General features: G+C 41.1%; 1 protein-coding gene across 1 annotated transcript; it reads right to left on the bottom strand.

Annotated features, from left to right (window-relative positions):
• Positions 1-994: 994 nt before the first annotated feature.
• LOC130248841 (uncharacterized) lies at positions 995-16,964 on the bottom strand. The gene is made up of 4 exons (XM_056482864.1): positions 16,493-16,964; positions 12,406-12,944; positions 11,066-11,132; positions 995-6,369 (listed from the first exon to the last, which is right to left on the bottom strand). The coding sequence occupies exons 1-4, from the start codon at positions 16,962-16,964 to the stop codon at positions 4,850-4,852; spliced, it is 2,598 nt and encodes an 865-aa protein (XP_056338839.1). The 3' UTR covers positions 995-4,849.
• Between the last annotated feature and the right edge of the window lie 206 nt (positions 16,965-17,170).

A 17,170-nucleotide genomic window follows, 5' to 3' on the forward strand; every position in this document is an offset into this window, starting at 1 on the left:
GCAGATGGGCAGCTCAGCTATTTTGTGGCCCACTCACTACTTATTTCTTCCAGGCAGCACAGCAAAAGCAGCACAGGCACTGCCACTAACAGAGTTAATATCTTTGGAGCCATACTGTAAGAAAAACCCTCCAGGAAGAGGAAGGGGCACTAGGCTTGGTGGCACAGTGTGCTTCTAGACCTGTACATGTGGATGTTGTACAAGGGAATGTCACACCCCTGCAGAGAAATGCAATGTGACCCTGAGAGAGCCATGGTGGGGAGCAGCCAAACATCAAGATGGTTTGGGCTATTAGGGAAAGGGCATAAACTGTGCCAGCTGCTGAAGGCCAGAAGAGAAGGGGCAGTTTTGATCCAGCCTGGAGGAGGATGGGCCTACTTTCAACTGTATTTCACAAATACTTCCGTTCTCCTTCTCTGAATTTTATGCTTGGGTAATTTAGAGTACGTTAATGATGTCTCTAATCCCTTTTTGATAGCACCTCTCTTTCCATTCACATCCAATAAACTATAACATCCCCAAAAAAAGAAACAGATGTACAATCTAAAATACTTGTCAAGTTTCTACTGAAAACACATGAGTTCTAACTTGGCCAGACACTGACAGAAGCATAGCTGTGCTACTGCACCAGTCTGACCTGGACCCCACCCTCAACACCATGAAAGCTTTTCCATACAACAGGGAGCTGCCTATGAAGCACTAAGGCAGGACAAATTTCTTCTCTGTGTTACTGGGGCACCAGCCATGACCAGGATAAACTGTACTGCTCCTATGACAATTTTCATCTTCTCAGATCTGCTGTTTCAACCACAGGAACAGAAGACAGGCAGATCTCTAGAAATGTCCACTGTTACTGCTCCTGTTTAGTGTCACTTCAGCAGGCACAGGTGACTAATTCAGGTAACATCTGTGAAATGCTGACCCCAGAAGAGTCAGTGGCAAAAAATGCAAGAGCCACCATTAGTCTTCCTCAGAACAGAACAAGAATACCAAGGAAGTTTTATAATTTTATTTATCTCAGTAAAGTTCTCTTAAAACACATTACAATATAATATTAACAGAGGCAAGTGTACAAACAGTATATTTAAAACAAGGTAGTATTTCAAACTAGAGAATTTCATAAAAAGCACCACTAGAAAATAGTATAGTTTTCACAGTGTACTACAATCTGCAGAAACCACAGAACAGAGGAATATCCATAATCTTAAAATAGACTTCATATATTCTGCCCAGTTTTGACTTGGCAGAAAGCATAAAAAATTTGCATAGGTAATAAATAAATTCAGGCAGAAGCTTTGAACTTGCAAAATGTTTCCCAATACAAATCAATTCAGGTTTTGTAAGCCAAATCTTTCTTTCTTGTGCAAGAGCAGTACTATACAATCTAAATTATTTTCCACTTAATGGTCAATTTTTCTATAACAACAAGTTGTCCATTATCTTCATAATACAGTGAAATAACCACCTGCTTTTCTGGATGTATTAACTTAAACTCATTCTGTACAGGTAGATTCTACCAGCCTCAAACTTACTCTGTTACTTTGTGAATCCTTCCTTTGGAAATACTGTCTGGCAGAAAAGACTGAAGAGCCCATCTACAGCTCTTTTAACCTTACTCATGAATGTGGTATCAAAAGATGCAAAATAAAAGTTTTTAAATGAATTCTGTGCTTCACAGTATTATATTGTACTATTAATAGAAAAAATATGGAAAAATAATTTAAAAGCTCAAAATTTGTAAATATAATTAATAAGATACCTGTCAATAAAACATGCAATTTATTACAGTAAATGGGTAAGTGCCATAACGTTAGCATTCATTGTGCACTGGTTCCTCTTGAACTTTATCTTATTTAGGATCATAGTGCACCACTTAATGTTGCATGGTATGAGGCAATATATATAATTTTCATAGATGCAAAGGCTATGTACTGCACCATTAATTATGCTATCATAAAGCTATACTGATTCCAACATACTCAAATTCCTGTTGCTACAACCAAGGTCAGCAAGTGCCCTGAACAACAGATCCAAGCTTTTTTTGAAAGGGAGAGATTCAAAAGAGGCTCAATAATCAGTCTTTTTCTGCTTGAAATAAGGTTAATCTTGCTGTATATTTCAATTAATAATACATATTGGATAAGACATTTTTTTCACTCTCTGAGTGCCTTATCACAGATGACATGAGTAAAACCTTATTAGATGCATTATCACTACCAGATGAAAGCAAACTACTGTGTATCTAAAAACTTACTCTGAATTTAAGGGAAATTATGGGCACTCCCCACAAAATCCTCCAAAAAGCTTTATTACATTCGAGAATTTATACTCTGGAACTTCTCTCAGTTGTAATAATATTTACCTGAACCTTCCTTGTACCTTCTGCATCCTTTAATAATGGTCTATTTAAATGTAAGAACCTCCAACATGCATAATACAGGATTGTAGCATCATTCTCTTCCCTGTTTAACACCACCACTAATCTCACAATCTCACTCAAATAAAGCACACTCATACAAATGATGCCATTAGATTTGCTATATGCCATATGCTATATGCTACTTGCTATATAGGCAAATGTTTATTATATTCAAGTAACCTCTGCACTTTGCTAAAGATGTACCAGATTATTTCTAACACCCGATTCTGATCTCTGCTACACAGGTTTAAATCTAGAATGGGTGTTAAACTGTCATTCTGGGAAGTGACACTCACAACCAGCACAGAATACGGAGTTCTGTTTGTGAGAAAGTGACTTCCTTAACTTCTTCTAAAACAAAAACATAAGCCTGTAGTTTCTAGCTTTCTCTAACATTGTCTCTCCCTCAACTCTTACCATAAAAATACCCAGGTGTGTTCTCTGCAGAGCTTTTCCTAATCACATGCACCCTTCTACAGAAAGCAGAATGGGTATGTCAGAAGAACTTTAACTCCTGTGCCATTTCATCTTTCTTCAGTCTCAGCAGACTCCAAGAGTGAAGTTCCCAGAAAAACTGCTCTGCTCCCAGGTGACACAGCTCTTCTGTACACAACAGAGACAGTTTTTCATTCCAGAAGTCCTTCTCTACCACTACAAAATGTCCTCTGTAATGATAATAGCATTGTGCAAATGTTGAACACCTTCAATAGTAGTTTTAACCAATCCTTCCTTATGACCTTGCAATAATGAATAGACCCAGGCTACAAACAGGCAGGAAGATCTCTGTCTTTGACAGACTTTGTGGACACCTGCATTACTTTGCAGGTGTGTGTACTTACACTGGCTGCAACACAATGCCACTGAGGTGTCCTCTTACACTGACACACTGCTTAGATTATGCAGCTGAAAGCAAGAAAAACTACTGTTCTCTATTTGGAGCAGCAGAGCAGTTTGTCAAAAGCCCGAATCCTTTTCTTGAAGAAAAAAAAAAAGATGGAAAGATAACTTCAGATGTTAGGACACAGTTATAATGTCACAAGTTAAAATAATGACCAGATAGAAGTTGTGCACTTGGATTCATTCTATTACAGAAAATTATAGAAGGCCATTATACAGTAAAAACAGCGTAACAAACTCCAAAACAGATTAAAACACAGCAATGTACATACATTTCAGATATACATACTCAAGCAGACACATTAAATTCATATTGTGCATACTACTTCAAGCCCTTTTCAGAAGGGCTAATTTAAGGCAGCCTGCAAGTGCATTATTAATGTCCTTCTTCTGTAGTTACATCTCTGACACAAACATCTATCCTTCTGCTGGAATGCTGAAAGAAAGCTGGAAAGAGATGTGACAAGGCACATCATTTACTCCTAATGAAAGAAGGAAAGTGAAGAAACAGGAGAAAGAAGAAAATGGGATAAAAGAGTCTATATAGTTTAGAAAAAGAAAGAATTAGTTTGATGGAAGAGTTGGAAGAAGATAAAAATTAGTGTCAATGAATACACCATTTCCTTGAATTAACTGACTGATTTGACCTAAAAAAAGCCTTTTTAACATAAGTACCTGTTCAGCAAAATAAACAGACTTGTCAATAATGGGTTTTTTTTGATCAGAAAAATATTTTGCTGTTTAAAAGAAATTGAATAAAAATTTGATTAATTTTCAGAAGACTAATTTTCAAGACATTATTTTAGTACTTGTTTCTTTTTTGCCTAAATACTCTATTACAGTAGGCTTCCTTCTCATTCTGAAAGTTTTCACTGAAACTAAAACAGAGAAAATACTCCTAAATTATTTAAATGCAGATTACTTCCAAATGAAATTGGAGCAGTCGTTAGTTCTACTGTTTTTGTTTAAAAACTATATTCTATTTTTGACCCAGTCCCTTCCCATAATATTAAGAATGTATACTCCAGTGTTGCCACATCACCTATTTGAGGCATGTTCTCTCCATTTATGGAAAGCACAACATTTTGTAAGATGTAAACAAATCAGCCCCAAAGTACACTTAGTCTTTTTATTAGCCTGTTGCATGAAAAAAATGAAAGCAGGTTTCAATTATTTGGGCATGCTGCTTTCAGTTACAGTACTAAATGCCATTTATCCTTAGCTGCAATTTTTTGTGGTCCAGAAATAATCAATTTTAAGAGATTGCTTTATTAAAATAAGGGAGTTTGATCTCAATTCCACATTCCCCTGACTGAAGATGGTAAGAGAATTACAATCTTGACTGAAAGCTCTTGTTTTCTTTAAACAGTGACCATTCAGTTAAGATTATATTTAAATATTCTTAAAATTGAGAGCATTTTGTGGGATGATCTGCTCAAGTGAACACAGTATAGTGTCAAGTATGTATAGAATCAGAGTAGACTCCAAATACAATTGAAATCCCAATTCCATGCTAACTTCACTGCACATAAATTAGGATGAAATCCATAAAATAGATATACTGGTTCCATGTTCATGAGTGATCTGATTGATCCTTCCACGCACACAGTCAAGAGAAACTGATATCAATGTTCCATTATGCACTTCAAAAGATGCACGGAGGGACACACTGGTCCATATGCTTCCCTCTGGCATCTGACCTCCAATCTGCTGAGCAACTGCTGTGGGTTGCATGTGATCCATGGTCAACTGATTGAGAGTCACTTTGAGCACATTGCATGAATGGATTAGCTTTAAATTGAATGCAATGCTGGCAACTCCCTTTTCAGTAAAAAGAAAATACTTCTGAGCAAGCTGTCCAGAAGAAACCAGCTGTATCTGTTTCTCATTGGATGAGACCAGGGTGAAATCCAGTAGTTTGTTCCTCACTGCTCCAGCAGGCAGACCTGTAACAGAAACTGTGGCTGATATGGCACTAGAAACTGCTGAAGGGATCCAGATAAGGCTAAACATACTAATTCCAGAACTATCTCCAAAATAGCGAACATTACACTGTGCAGGAGAAAGTATCTCAAAGCTAACCATATCTCCAGCACCAACCTTCATGGCCCCAGAGGCAGATATGGATGTGTCTCTGTAATTTACCCCAGATTTAAATACATTCATTAATTCTCTGTTGGTACCATTCCTATTGATATAAGAAATTAGGGAGAAGCCCTCCCGGACACACATATGACCCATGGAATACAATGCCTGATGAAACACAAATTTGACAACACCAGTTTCAGTGAACTTTATAGCTCTGCCATCATGAGATAAACTTAGCATATAAGGGTCAGAAACAGAAATTATTTTAAAGGTAGGTCGATAGTTGGTTTGGTAATGCATCGCTGTTGACATCTGTGCACTGAGTGCCACAGCACCTGTGTCATGGGACAACCAAAACAAACTCAGTGGGGTATTAAGATCATAAATATTTAAGTCTTTGCTTTGATTGCAGAATTGGTTAGGGCTTTTCAAATACACAGAAAGAGTTTGGCTGGGCTCTACTTCAGCAACACTGCTTAAACTAGTGCTCTGGAAATACTTTCCTTCTGGCTGCTCAATCCGGACACCACTCAGTTCATAGTCTTCCTCGCTGCCATTAAGCTTTAAGGAAAGTTGCAAAAAGTTCCTGCAGTTGTGCTTTACTGCAAAATTTAGGTCAGTCCACAACAGACCATGTTGCTTGAATACCAGCCTGCTCTCATCAGTGGACAGGATATCACAGGGAAGCTTTCCCTTTATCTCCAAGTTCAAGCCAGAGTAGACCTGAGAGACGCCAGACTTTACAGAGGGTAGAATGATGTTTGCAGCCCAAGACTCTGAGAGTTTGTTTTCACTGGCTGCTGAACAAACAGTGTCACTGACAGTGGAACACGGCACAGCCACCATTCCTTCTTCACACTTTAAACATGCTTGGCATTCCTGCATTTCCTTATTAAAGAAATGTTCCTCTCCACACATTCCCAAAGCTGCATCTTTGTCAGTGATTCCAAGGCATCGGAAACCACCTGTTCACAGGAAATGGACTATTTTTATTGTCATGCCTTTAAAATACTAAAAATAAGAACACTACAGCCCCACATACCAAGTATCTTTGATATATATCTAATCATAAAAAAGAAAACAGAAGGCACTTACAATGTTAGATCGCTATTAAAGGAACCTTGATAGATTAAAGAGGAAATATTAGGCATAACTCACCTTTTTCAAGCCAAGTACAACAGTTTGGAGTGCAAAAGAAGCTACATAGGGGCAATCCTAACCAAAATCTCTAATGCATCAGAGATACAATGATATTGCTCCAAACACAATCTCTCCCTTCTCTGACATAAAAAGCATGGTGCCTGGTACACTGAGCACCTCCTTTCAGCTAATGGAGAGTTTTCCCCTTTATAGGGAGAAATGGGCACTGCCTGCCCAGCCATGCTACAGGAAAGCCCTGCTGTCACTGGGATTGCTAAAGCAGTGCTTTGAACCCAAGGGACAAAGACCCCTGGAATTCATTACATATACAGTTTTTAGAAAACCTGCAAGAGACAAATAGGAAAACCAAAACTGTAAACAGCAGGCTTAAAATCATTATGCAGCAGTCCGCACATTTAAAAAGTGGAAAACCACTGCCCTAAGATACAGAACACCAGTGGTTGTGATCAAGCTATATTAAAATACTGCTGCAACCAGTGAGGAGAATATACATGTGCTGTTTGAAATTACTTTGTTTGACATAAAGCAGTTTTGTGCTGTTAAATGGTACACCATGGCCTCAGTGGATCAAAGAAGACACACCATAAAACACAGGTTCTAAAAACAGCCTGTAATTTTCTGTGGCAATTTTCCAAGAGCCACACCAGCTGGCAGTGCTTCCACCTGGAGCAACCAGAACCCAAAACCTTTTTTTGTAGAGATTTCAGGATCTGAATCAGCACACAAGATCTGAGGCAACCTAAAGAATAACCACCTGCAGTTTATGTCTTAAAACTTAATCACTAATGCACTCATTTATGCTTTCTTATCAGCATGATCAAAATTCAAAGATCATCTTTGTAACAGATCTTCTTAAATATCCTTTAGTATCTTGATTCTATGTCATACACTTGCATTTTTCTTTAGCTGGAAACTTCCTGTACCTGGGCTGGGATTTGCTCAAAGACTAGGACTACAGGCATTTGCTAGCCCAGGGTGGGGCTGGCTATGCCAACTGCTGATGTAGACAGAAAAGCTCACCACACTTGATGCAACAAGTACACATGAACCTGGCCCACAGGGGAGGTTAGAATGTTGGCCAGAATTTACTTCTGCTACTGCATTATTCAGCAGAGAATACCAGACATTGTGTTAATTTATACAGGCTTCATATATTCATATATTCATATATTCACCCTCATATCACTTTGTCTATTCACACTTCATTCACTCAAATGATGATTCCCCACTAACACTGATATGTAGGACCATACAATTTATGACGTGAGAATATTCCTTCTAAGATCAGGTACCATTTTATCAAAAAAGTTCACTGCAGAAAGTAAGATTTTTTCCATCTGAAAAAAAAAAAAAGTCAAGAGAAACTTGACACACTTTGTTCCTCTCTGAATGTGTCTCATTTTTTTATGAGAAATAAAAGCCAAATAAATAAGATTACATTTTTCAACTAAAAACATTCTAGAGGGAGTAGAGAAAAAATAACAGACAATTTTCCCTTTGAAATCAATTTTAACCATGATTTATTTGCTCACATGACATTTCTTAACCACTTCTCATATGAATAGCTCCACCATCACTTGGAAGTACTGGATGAACTGATAATAAATACACACACACAGCTGATTCACACAGCAGAGAAAATTTCAGTAGTGCCTAGGAACACATTTTATGCTATTCATTTCTTTAAAATATTTTAGTGTATATTTGTAAATATCATGTTTCACAAATACTTGTGATGGTGATATGCACTAACTTGCTGTCTAGTCTTTTATTGGTTAGATCTGCAGCAGGTGCTCCCCCTGTGTGTACTTCAAATAGGTGACTTCAAAGCAGCACACAGACTGCTTCTTGCTGTGGCCACAGTTGCAAGAGCAGCACCCTACCAAAGCAAATGATAGCCAAACATCAGAAACCCAGCACAGCAGCATGCTGGGACTGCTTCCCAGCTCTTCACCACTTTACAACCTCTGCCATCTCTTCCTGGCTCCTTGCTCTGAGCACTGCTGCACCAACCTGCTCTGAGCCCAGCTGTACTCAACCTGGCTTTGTGAAACACATTCCCCAACCCTTGCCACGCACAGAGGCCAGGTAATTGCAAGGCAATTCCACTAAGCTATGCATGTATTTTTCTGCTGCTACTACTCACAACTGCCTGATGCAAAGGTTACATGTGGGCAGATTAAGTATGAGAATCCTTCACTTTTTAGACCCTTTATATCAAATTCGGATCATCACATATCAATATGGTTCATTACAAATCAAGGCTATCTGTCAAGGTTTTCATTCCTCTTCCCCCTGCATCCCACAGTAAGTTATGCAGTAAGTCCTCTTTACTTTGCATGGCATTCCAGGGAGAGTGCCTTTGGTTGATTCTGTATGTTGGATAAATAATATGACTACTCTCCTACAGTTGTTTAAAAAGGAAATGATGCACCAAACCCTATTTTCACTGATTACATACCCCTAATTGTTATTCAACCCTAATGATTAGCCTTTAATCAAATAAATCACCAATTCTCATCCCACACAGAAGTGAGAAAAAGCAGCAGGGAAAGAAGGTATGATGCAGAGGAAAGTGAAAGGGTAGAGAAAGAGAGGCTCCTAGTTACATGATTCTTTACTGTTATTTGCTCTGTCTCCCTTCACACTGTACATTGAACATGAGCTGCTGCAGATGCAACAACCTTCGCGTGCAGCTTGAGAAACCACATTGAACATCTGGAACTCATATGTCACATCACATCCCCTTCTCCCCTTCTTTACCCAAAACAGACACTCAGTTTCAGCCTTTCTTTTGACACGTTAATCATATAAGATAATGAGCTACCATGAACAGACAGGCTGAAAGTAGCAAATGTCTCTAACAAAAAATAATAACTCTCTTCCAAGAAACATGGGAACAACATTGACAGGACATCGATTCCTGTCCAGGTGATGGGTAAAACTTGCTTCCACATATCTACATACCACCATCAAAACTGGGAGATGAGAGGGAAGATCCCTTTCCTTTTAAATACACTGCTACTGCCTTTCTGTGGTCTGACAAACCATCACTACCCATCTGTTTCTTGGCAGTTTTTTTGCCCTCACTTACATTCATCCAGCAGTTGTACAGACCCTTTTTTGGTCTGTTCCCCTCCACAGAACCCACTGAAGAAACTCATTACAGCCTTCCCTCTTCCAAGCCACAGACTAGAGCAATGACACCAAATGGCTACCACATTGGTGGCTCTCCTTTCCTAGGGCTGAGACCTTGGGGGCTTCCATCCAATAAAATACCAACGGGAGCAAACCCAATGTCTCAGCAGAGATGAGACAAAGCTTTACACCTTCCCGATGCTCTGACTCAAATTTTGTGCTCTAAACTGTCTTGCCTCCCACTGTTCACCCCTCAGACTCTCCAAAAATGTCTTCCCTCTTCTTTTGTAAGACTGACACATCTCGTGTGCAGCATTTACAAAATAAGGCGACACTAAATGCTCTCTTCCTCCAGTCATTTCCAGTTTCCTGTACTGTTTGTAGTAACACTATCCAAACCAATACAATTCCTGTCCAGAGGAAGTAAGGATAATATAAGAAAACCCATTATCTCTTTTAATCCTTTCCTAGGGTCCCACATTTTTCTCCACCTGGCAAAAAAAGGCACAAAATCACTCACAACCAGCTGAAAATAGCCCTTGCCCCTCAGAGAAGCCACCCTCTTCTCACAAGTCTAGAAGCCTAGAGGAGGAAGAACATAGAATCTAATGAAGCCCTCCCTGGGTTATTTGACTGTGAGACCTCAGGTACAGGTCACAATTGGTGAAATGCTGTTTGATCATAGAGTTCCTTTCAAGGTTTTTTGGATGGCCAAAAATTAGACCAATATAAAGAAACTTAGTACCTGAATAAAATTTGCTCAGTATGTCTATTAATCTTGCTCTTTTGTGTCTGACTGCCATGAAATAATGAAGTCAGCAGTGCAAAACATCAGAGAGATTTGTTCTTAAATGTCTGAAAAACTCCCCCAAAGTGTCCTCAAATGATGGAAACTGTTGATCTTTCCTCAGTATCTGACAATATTGTTGCTAAGGAGAATAAGATTAATGGAGGGAGGTCTTTTAAGAGTCTTCATTAGATCAAGCCAGTTATCTACCCCAGTGCATTTTCCAGAAGGAAAATGGCAACTATTTTCCTCCATTAGGAATAATACCTTTGATTTGGGCCCTATTTGCACCAGCATAAACAAGAAGAAAGTCAGAACATAAGAGAAAATTAAAAGCAAAGAATATAAACCCCCATGCAAAATGCTTCTAAAGGATATTAATGTCCTAAATAGCCCATTGTCCACAAAAAACTGCTATCAACTTACAGATCAGTGTTTTTTAACCCCTTTGATTCCAGCAAGCTGCACATATCACTACTCACTAACATACAAGCCTGAGTCCTTACCTATTTCTTTGGCCTGTTCCTGAAGATCTAATTATCCTCATTCTTTAATTATCAGAGAATATAACTTACCTGGAGTATTGAGGCATTTTATCCTCTCACCACAAATGCTTGGAGATTCAGTGCACTCATCTCTGTCCTGTAAATGACAAAATCATATTGAAACAACTTAACATGATAACTTAAATCTGAAGGAGGCATTTCAGGCTCTGTGACATCCATCTGTCCATAAAAGGTGGATGTAGGGATGGAGAAGGGGTTGATCCCATAAGCATGTTAGAGCAGGACAGTTCTGATTTGGATTTGTTACCTGTTTTAACCAGGTATACAAAAACACTGTGTGATGCCACAGAAAGCAAGCAGTGTGCAGATGAGCTGAACAGAGGGGTTGCACAAGTCACACTTGTTATGATGCACATCCCAGGAGTGGTGGATCAATCAACTGATCTTAAGGATGTTGCAACAATCCAGACAGTGTTAGGAAAGGCTTTTAAGGATGTTCAGTCTGGGAGAAAGCTGCTAACCAAAACATACATTAAAGTAAATTAGAAAGCAATATTCCCTGTCAACAAATGCTCCTTTCACCCTACAGCAGGCAGAGGGGAAAGAAAAACAGCCTACATTTGCCTTTAAATGCTAGCATTAAAGAAAATTGAGGCTAGCAGAGAAGGAACTGCAGGTTCTCAGTATCTGGTCCAGATGGTCAGGCTCAAGTTAAGCTAAGAACTGGGGGCAACATTGAGCAAACATAATCCTGCTTTAAATATCAAGTTGCCCATATATCTTAGGACTTCTAAATGACAAAAAGCAAACAAAGAACCATCTTATTTTGCTTGCATGCTAGTTTTGTGTTGTATAATAAAATGTATTTTATAATAAAATGTATTTAACAATTGAAATATCCATGTTCTATATTTGTGTATTTGTATGTTATGTTTAAGAAGGAACTAGTCCTTACATTTGTTTTAACTGACAACTTCTGTTTCCAAACTTATAAATAAATGACTGATTTATGCTTAATAAAGCTTTCCTGTGCTTTTCAGAGATGTCTAGAAGCTCCTGTAGAGTGTAATGAAATTAAATAAACAAATTCAGCATGCGTAAGTCTAAATGTTTTAGGATGTCTTTTCCTACCATGATGAAAAGAGTCAAAGCCCTGCCAGCTGTCAGGCTGGGGAGTGTCACACCCAACAGACACAAACCAGTGCCTCATTGAGAACACTAAATGCTAAAGAGAAACCCACAAAAAACCTTCTGGCAGACCTTGAAGTTCCATAGACCCATTTGGTAAAACACATGATCCAAACTGGATTTCTCTAGCTCTCCAAGTAGTTATTTCCAGAATGTTATCCCAATATATCCAACACAATGCTTCCTAAGCAATAACTGAAAAATACAGAATTATGTTTCACCTGGCAAATCCGATCAGAGTTTGCAGAACACTCAGCCATTTGGAAAAATCCAGCAGGACACAATGTGCATTTTTCACATTGTGAAGGTGTCTTTTGGAAATTGCAAAATTCATCACTTTCACAAAGGCCACAGTCCAGCAAAGACTCCCCAACATTGATCACTTTTGCATCCACTTCTACTTTGTGCACAGAGTATGACTTCTGGAGATGATTTCTGACCTGGTTCTGAAGTCCGTGAAGATGACTTTCAAAATAATTCTGAATATCTTCTTGCAAACTCTGAAATGACATTTGTTTCACTGTATCAAAGAGCATGCCATACTGGACTTTGATCAGATCCATTTGCTCATACATTTTCCTTTGCTGCTCAAGAATCTCCCGTTGCTGGCTAACCAACACGTGCTGCTGTTCAGCAAGTTTTTGCTGCAAATCAGCAATGATCTGCTGTTGGCTTTTTAGCATTTCAGTGAATTTCTCGTGTCCTTTTGCAAGGTGCAGTTGTAGTATTAGGGCATCTTCAGATGGAACTTCATTTTCCCCTGAAATACAAATGATCTATTATTGTCCAAGCTTGTTGTATTATCTCTTCAAAAGCATTCCAATTTTAGCAAATTAATGAAAAGTCTCATTAAATTCAAGTCATCAATATAAGGCCAGTTCCTTTGCTATCTTTGTATCCCCTTCATGGAACCACAAGCTTTTCCATTCCATAAGCAGCTTATGAAATCATCATTTGCCCCTGCTTCAGGGCATAAATTAATCACCACATCAATAACAGATTAATCATTCCTGTGTACATGTTCATACACAATAAGGAGTAAATGGCCAATTTTCACTGTAGAAGTGATAAAATGAAGTTATAAAACTTGCTGCAAATACTAAGCTATTAAGGGTAGTAAAAGGAAGGGTCAATTGCAAAGAACTGCAAAAGGAGTCTTTGATACTGAGCAGCAGCAATAAAATGACAAAAAAAAAGAAGTTCAGAGGAGCTAAAGGTGAATAGAGGTTTTCACTGAAAAAAAAGAATTCAAGTTTTTTTAGATCAAATGTCATACCTGTAGATTATTATTACCCCTTGGAAATGATCTTGAAGAAATATATCTAGATATAGATGTTGGGCTACAGAGCCATGTAATCATCAGTTCAGTGCCCAACAGAGGTCAGAAAGGCAATAAAATGCTAGGATTAATTAGAAAAAGAACATGTAACAGAAGATAATATATCGTTATGACATTACATCAATCAATAGAGCATCTGAATACAGAATGCAGTCCTGGTTCTCCATCTCAAAAACGAGTATAGAAAAACTCACAAGTTCACAAAAAGCAATGAAAATCTAACATATGATTCTGCTGTCTCTCAAATCATCAAATAATGGGTTGTGGCAGAAGGAACCTTAGAGTTCATCCAGTTCCAATGTCCCTGCCATGGTCAGGGACACCTTGCACTAGACCAGCTTGATCACAGCACGATCCAATCTGGCTCTGAACACTTGAAGGAGTGGGAATCCACAAATTCTCTGGACAACCTGTTCAGTGCCTCACCACCCTCACAGGAAAGAATTGCTTCCTAATATCTTATCTACACCTACTCTCTTTGAAGCCATTCCCCCCTGTCATGGACATCACATCTGTTTGAATTGCAGCTCTCCCCAGACAATTGTCAATGTATTTCCCCCAATTAGAGATCTGATTATCACATTATTTGTTCTGTTTGTTTCAGCAGACAAGCCATGCTGGAATTGCTATACAAACCATGCTAATTTGCAAGATTTGACTTTAGCTGCCAATGGGGATTCCTCTGCACTGCTGTAGGAAACTCACTGACCTGTGTTCAAAAAAATGTCAAAGCAAAACACAAAGATGTTAGAGGTTGCAAGCAGATCAGAATGCTGAATGTTTGCCTATACACTGACTTGAAGGAAATGAAAAACAGTCAACAAGCCTTGTTTTTTGTTCCTGATGCCAAATACATGGAATTTCTCCTAGATGCTGATGAATTCAATATGCTGTTCTTCTACTTCTTGGAGAGAAAGTCTGTCTCCTGTCTTTGGAATGGGCAAAACATGTATATATGTCCTCTGTCTGAACAAAAGCACATCTACAGCAAGACTCATTCACACCAACTGAAGCACTGGGCACAAGGCAATAGCAGAGCAAGAGAACTTCTGAGGGTGCAGTGGTCCCCATCTGAAAACTCACACAGAAGCTTGTGTTATCACAGGTTTGCTCACTGTGTTCCATGTTGACAGTGCCTTCCATGAGATTACAAGGTTTAGTGGGCACTGTTGTACCCTACTGTCTCTTCAATATTTGGACACTTCTCTTTGCCACAGGAAGATGAATGCACAGATCCCTAATCAACACTGCCCATAATCCATTCTTGATGCATTAAAGGATTTTTAAGGGAAACTTCTAACCACACTTCTCTTCCTCCAAGACTTCACCCAGGATCAGGTCTGCAAAGAGCATAAAACTGAAAGAGTGAACTCTGAGTCTCCAAACATCTTCACCCTCTGACCCTTTAGCTTGAATTCCTCACATTGAATTGACACACATCAGAGGGGAGAGAGGACCCAAACCTAAGGCCCAGGAGCTGAGAGGTGCATGTAACTCATCATGTTAGCTGTAACTGTTGATGGTATTGGAGACTGGGCAGCACAGACTGACCAGAGACAGCCAAAGAAGAAGATAATGTTTTGAGAAAGAGGTTGTGCTGAGCTGGATGCTCTTTGTAAAACTCGAACAGAGATACAACATATCTGTTTTCAGCACCATCCAAAAGTATTACTCTTTTCTGTACAAGCAGAATGCTCTCACTATTTGCCAAGGGTTGTATAACACAGAGAAAGACTTTGGAATAGACAAAGAAAATGCAAATATCCTGGGTTCTTCAGCAAAACAGAGGCATGGCATTTATGATGACAGTATGAAGAAGAGTATGACCAGAAGCAGAGAAAAGGGAGATTAATCACACTGACTTGTTTTCTGTCCACCTTTGGTCACTGAGCATACAGAGGTTCTCTAAGATATCTGGGGACAGTTTCAGGCAAAATGAAAGGAGACAGTGTCACTGCATTATGCACAGGGGGGCTTAAGTGTCAGTCCTGGGACAGGAATCACCAAGTGCAGCAGTCTCCTTTGGAGGAGATGTCACTGCACTAAGTAGACCTTGAAAACTTGTAGGCTTAGCATGTGCTCTGGTGTCTGGAGCAGCCACAGCACTCATATTAGGCACACAGATGTGATGAAACTTAAATTACCTTCTTCCTGCTTTTCATTAGCTTTTAGCATCAATGGGAAATAAATCACCCTTCCTAATATATTTCCTATCTTTCAGACAAAGCATTTAACCAGAATCCAATTGTGATTATTAAGGTCCTGTTGGTGCTCTTCATGTTGGTAAATCCACAAATCCTTGACAGTTAGAGACACTTTCTAAAGATCTATGAGTATAACCACAGACATACCTGGCTTCCTACAGTACCAAATTCACCAGAGCTGTGCTTGTCAATGGACAGGCAAGAGTTCTGAACAATGCACTGTAAGAAACGTTTTACAATTTTTTTTTTCCCCTGGCTATTACAGCAAGACAGTAGTTTCTTACCAATGGCACTAGTCTGTGAATGGAACACACACCCACCCCACAGAAGCGTTTTACGATGTTGCTAAAATTAAGAACACCAGAAATATCAGACTATGAAGACAGCCACTTAAACTTGCTCTAAAACAGCACTAAAAAAGATTCTGCCACGTTTCATCAGCTCTAGGTCTCCTAGGTGCATGTGGTTATGGAGGGGAGATGAAGGGGAGCAGAGAAGAGCCACAGCACCAATTCCCTCACATGGTGTGAAGACCAGTGCCAGATTTGCTTCCTAACTCTCCCAAAACAAGGAGTTCTGATGCGGTCGCTCAGGTGCCCCTGCGTCCGGGCTCTCAGAGGTGCTGAAGCCCCTTGGCGCAGCAGACACCCGGCCGGCTGGAGGAGACCCGGCACGCTGCGGCTCTCCGTGACCGCACTGAGCCTCGGCGGGCTGCAGGTGATGGTGCGGGGTGCGCTCCCGCCCCGCGCCCCTCACGCCCCGCACCTGGCTTCACGTCGCAGGTGAGCTGCACGCCCGGGGCGCCGCCGCCCCGCTCGGGAGCGCCGTGGGCGAGCTCGTCCCCCGCGCGGTGCGCGGCTGTGTCGGCGGCGCGCAGCAGGGCGGGCTCGGGGCAGCCCTCGGCCGGGGCGGCGCAGCCCGGGCCGCGGGGCCGCGGGCGGAGCGGCGGCAGGCGGCACTGCAGGCCCTGGCAGGCGCCGCGGGTGGCGTTGGCGGCGCAGTCGCCGCCGGGGCAGGCGGGCAGCGGGGCGGCGGGCGCTGCCCGGCCCTGCGCGAAGGAGCGCGCCGGGCGCCCGGCCCGGCCGCCGCAGCGGGGCCCGCGGCAGGGCGGCGGGGGCGCGGAGCCGCCCTCGCACGGGGCTCCGCGGCAGGGCTCGGCCGAGCCGCCCCCCGCGCCCAGCAGCGACAGGCAGACGCCCAGCCAGCAGCGCGCCCACCACAGCCGTCTCGCCGGCATCTCTGGCCGCGCCTGCAAGAGAAGAGAGGCCGCAGCGGGTCAGGGCAGAGCCGCGGAACCCCGACCCCCACACCCCTCTCTCCCTCCGTTTTGCAGCATCCCAAATCCAGGAAAAACTTTTCCCGCGCGTCCCGTCCCGTCCCGTCCCTCCCCGGCGGCTCCCGGGGTGACCTGCGGGAAGGTGCGGGGCGGCGCCCGGAGCAAGC

This window comes from Oenanthe melanoleuca, chromosome 2 (assembly GCF_029582105.1).
Source record: "Oenanthe melanoleuca isolate GR-GAL-2019-014 chromosome 2, OMel1.0, whole genome shotgun sequence".
Classification (NCBI taxonomy): domain Eukaryota; kingdom Metazoa; phylum Chordata; class Aves; order Passeriformes; family Muscicapidae; genus Oenanthe; species Oenanthe melanoleuca.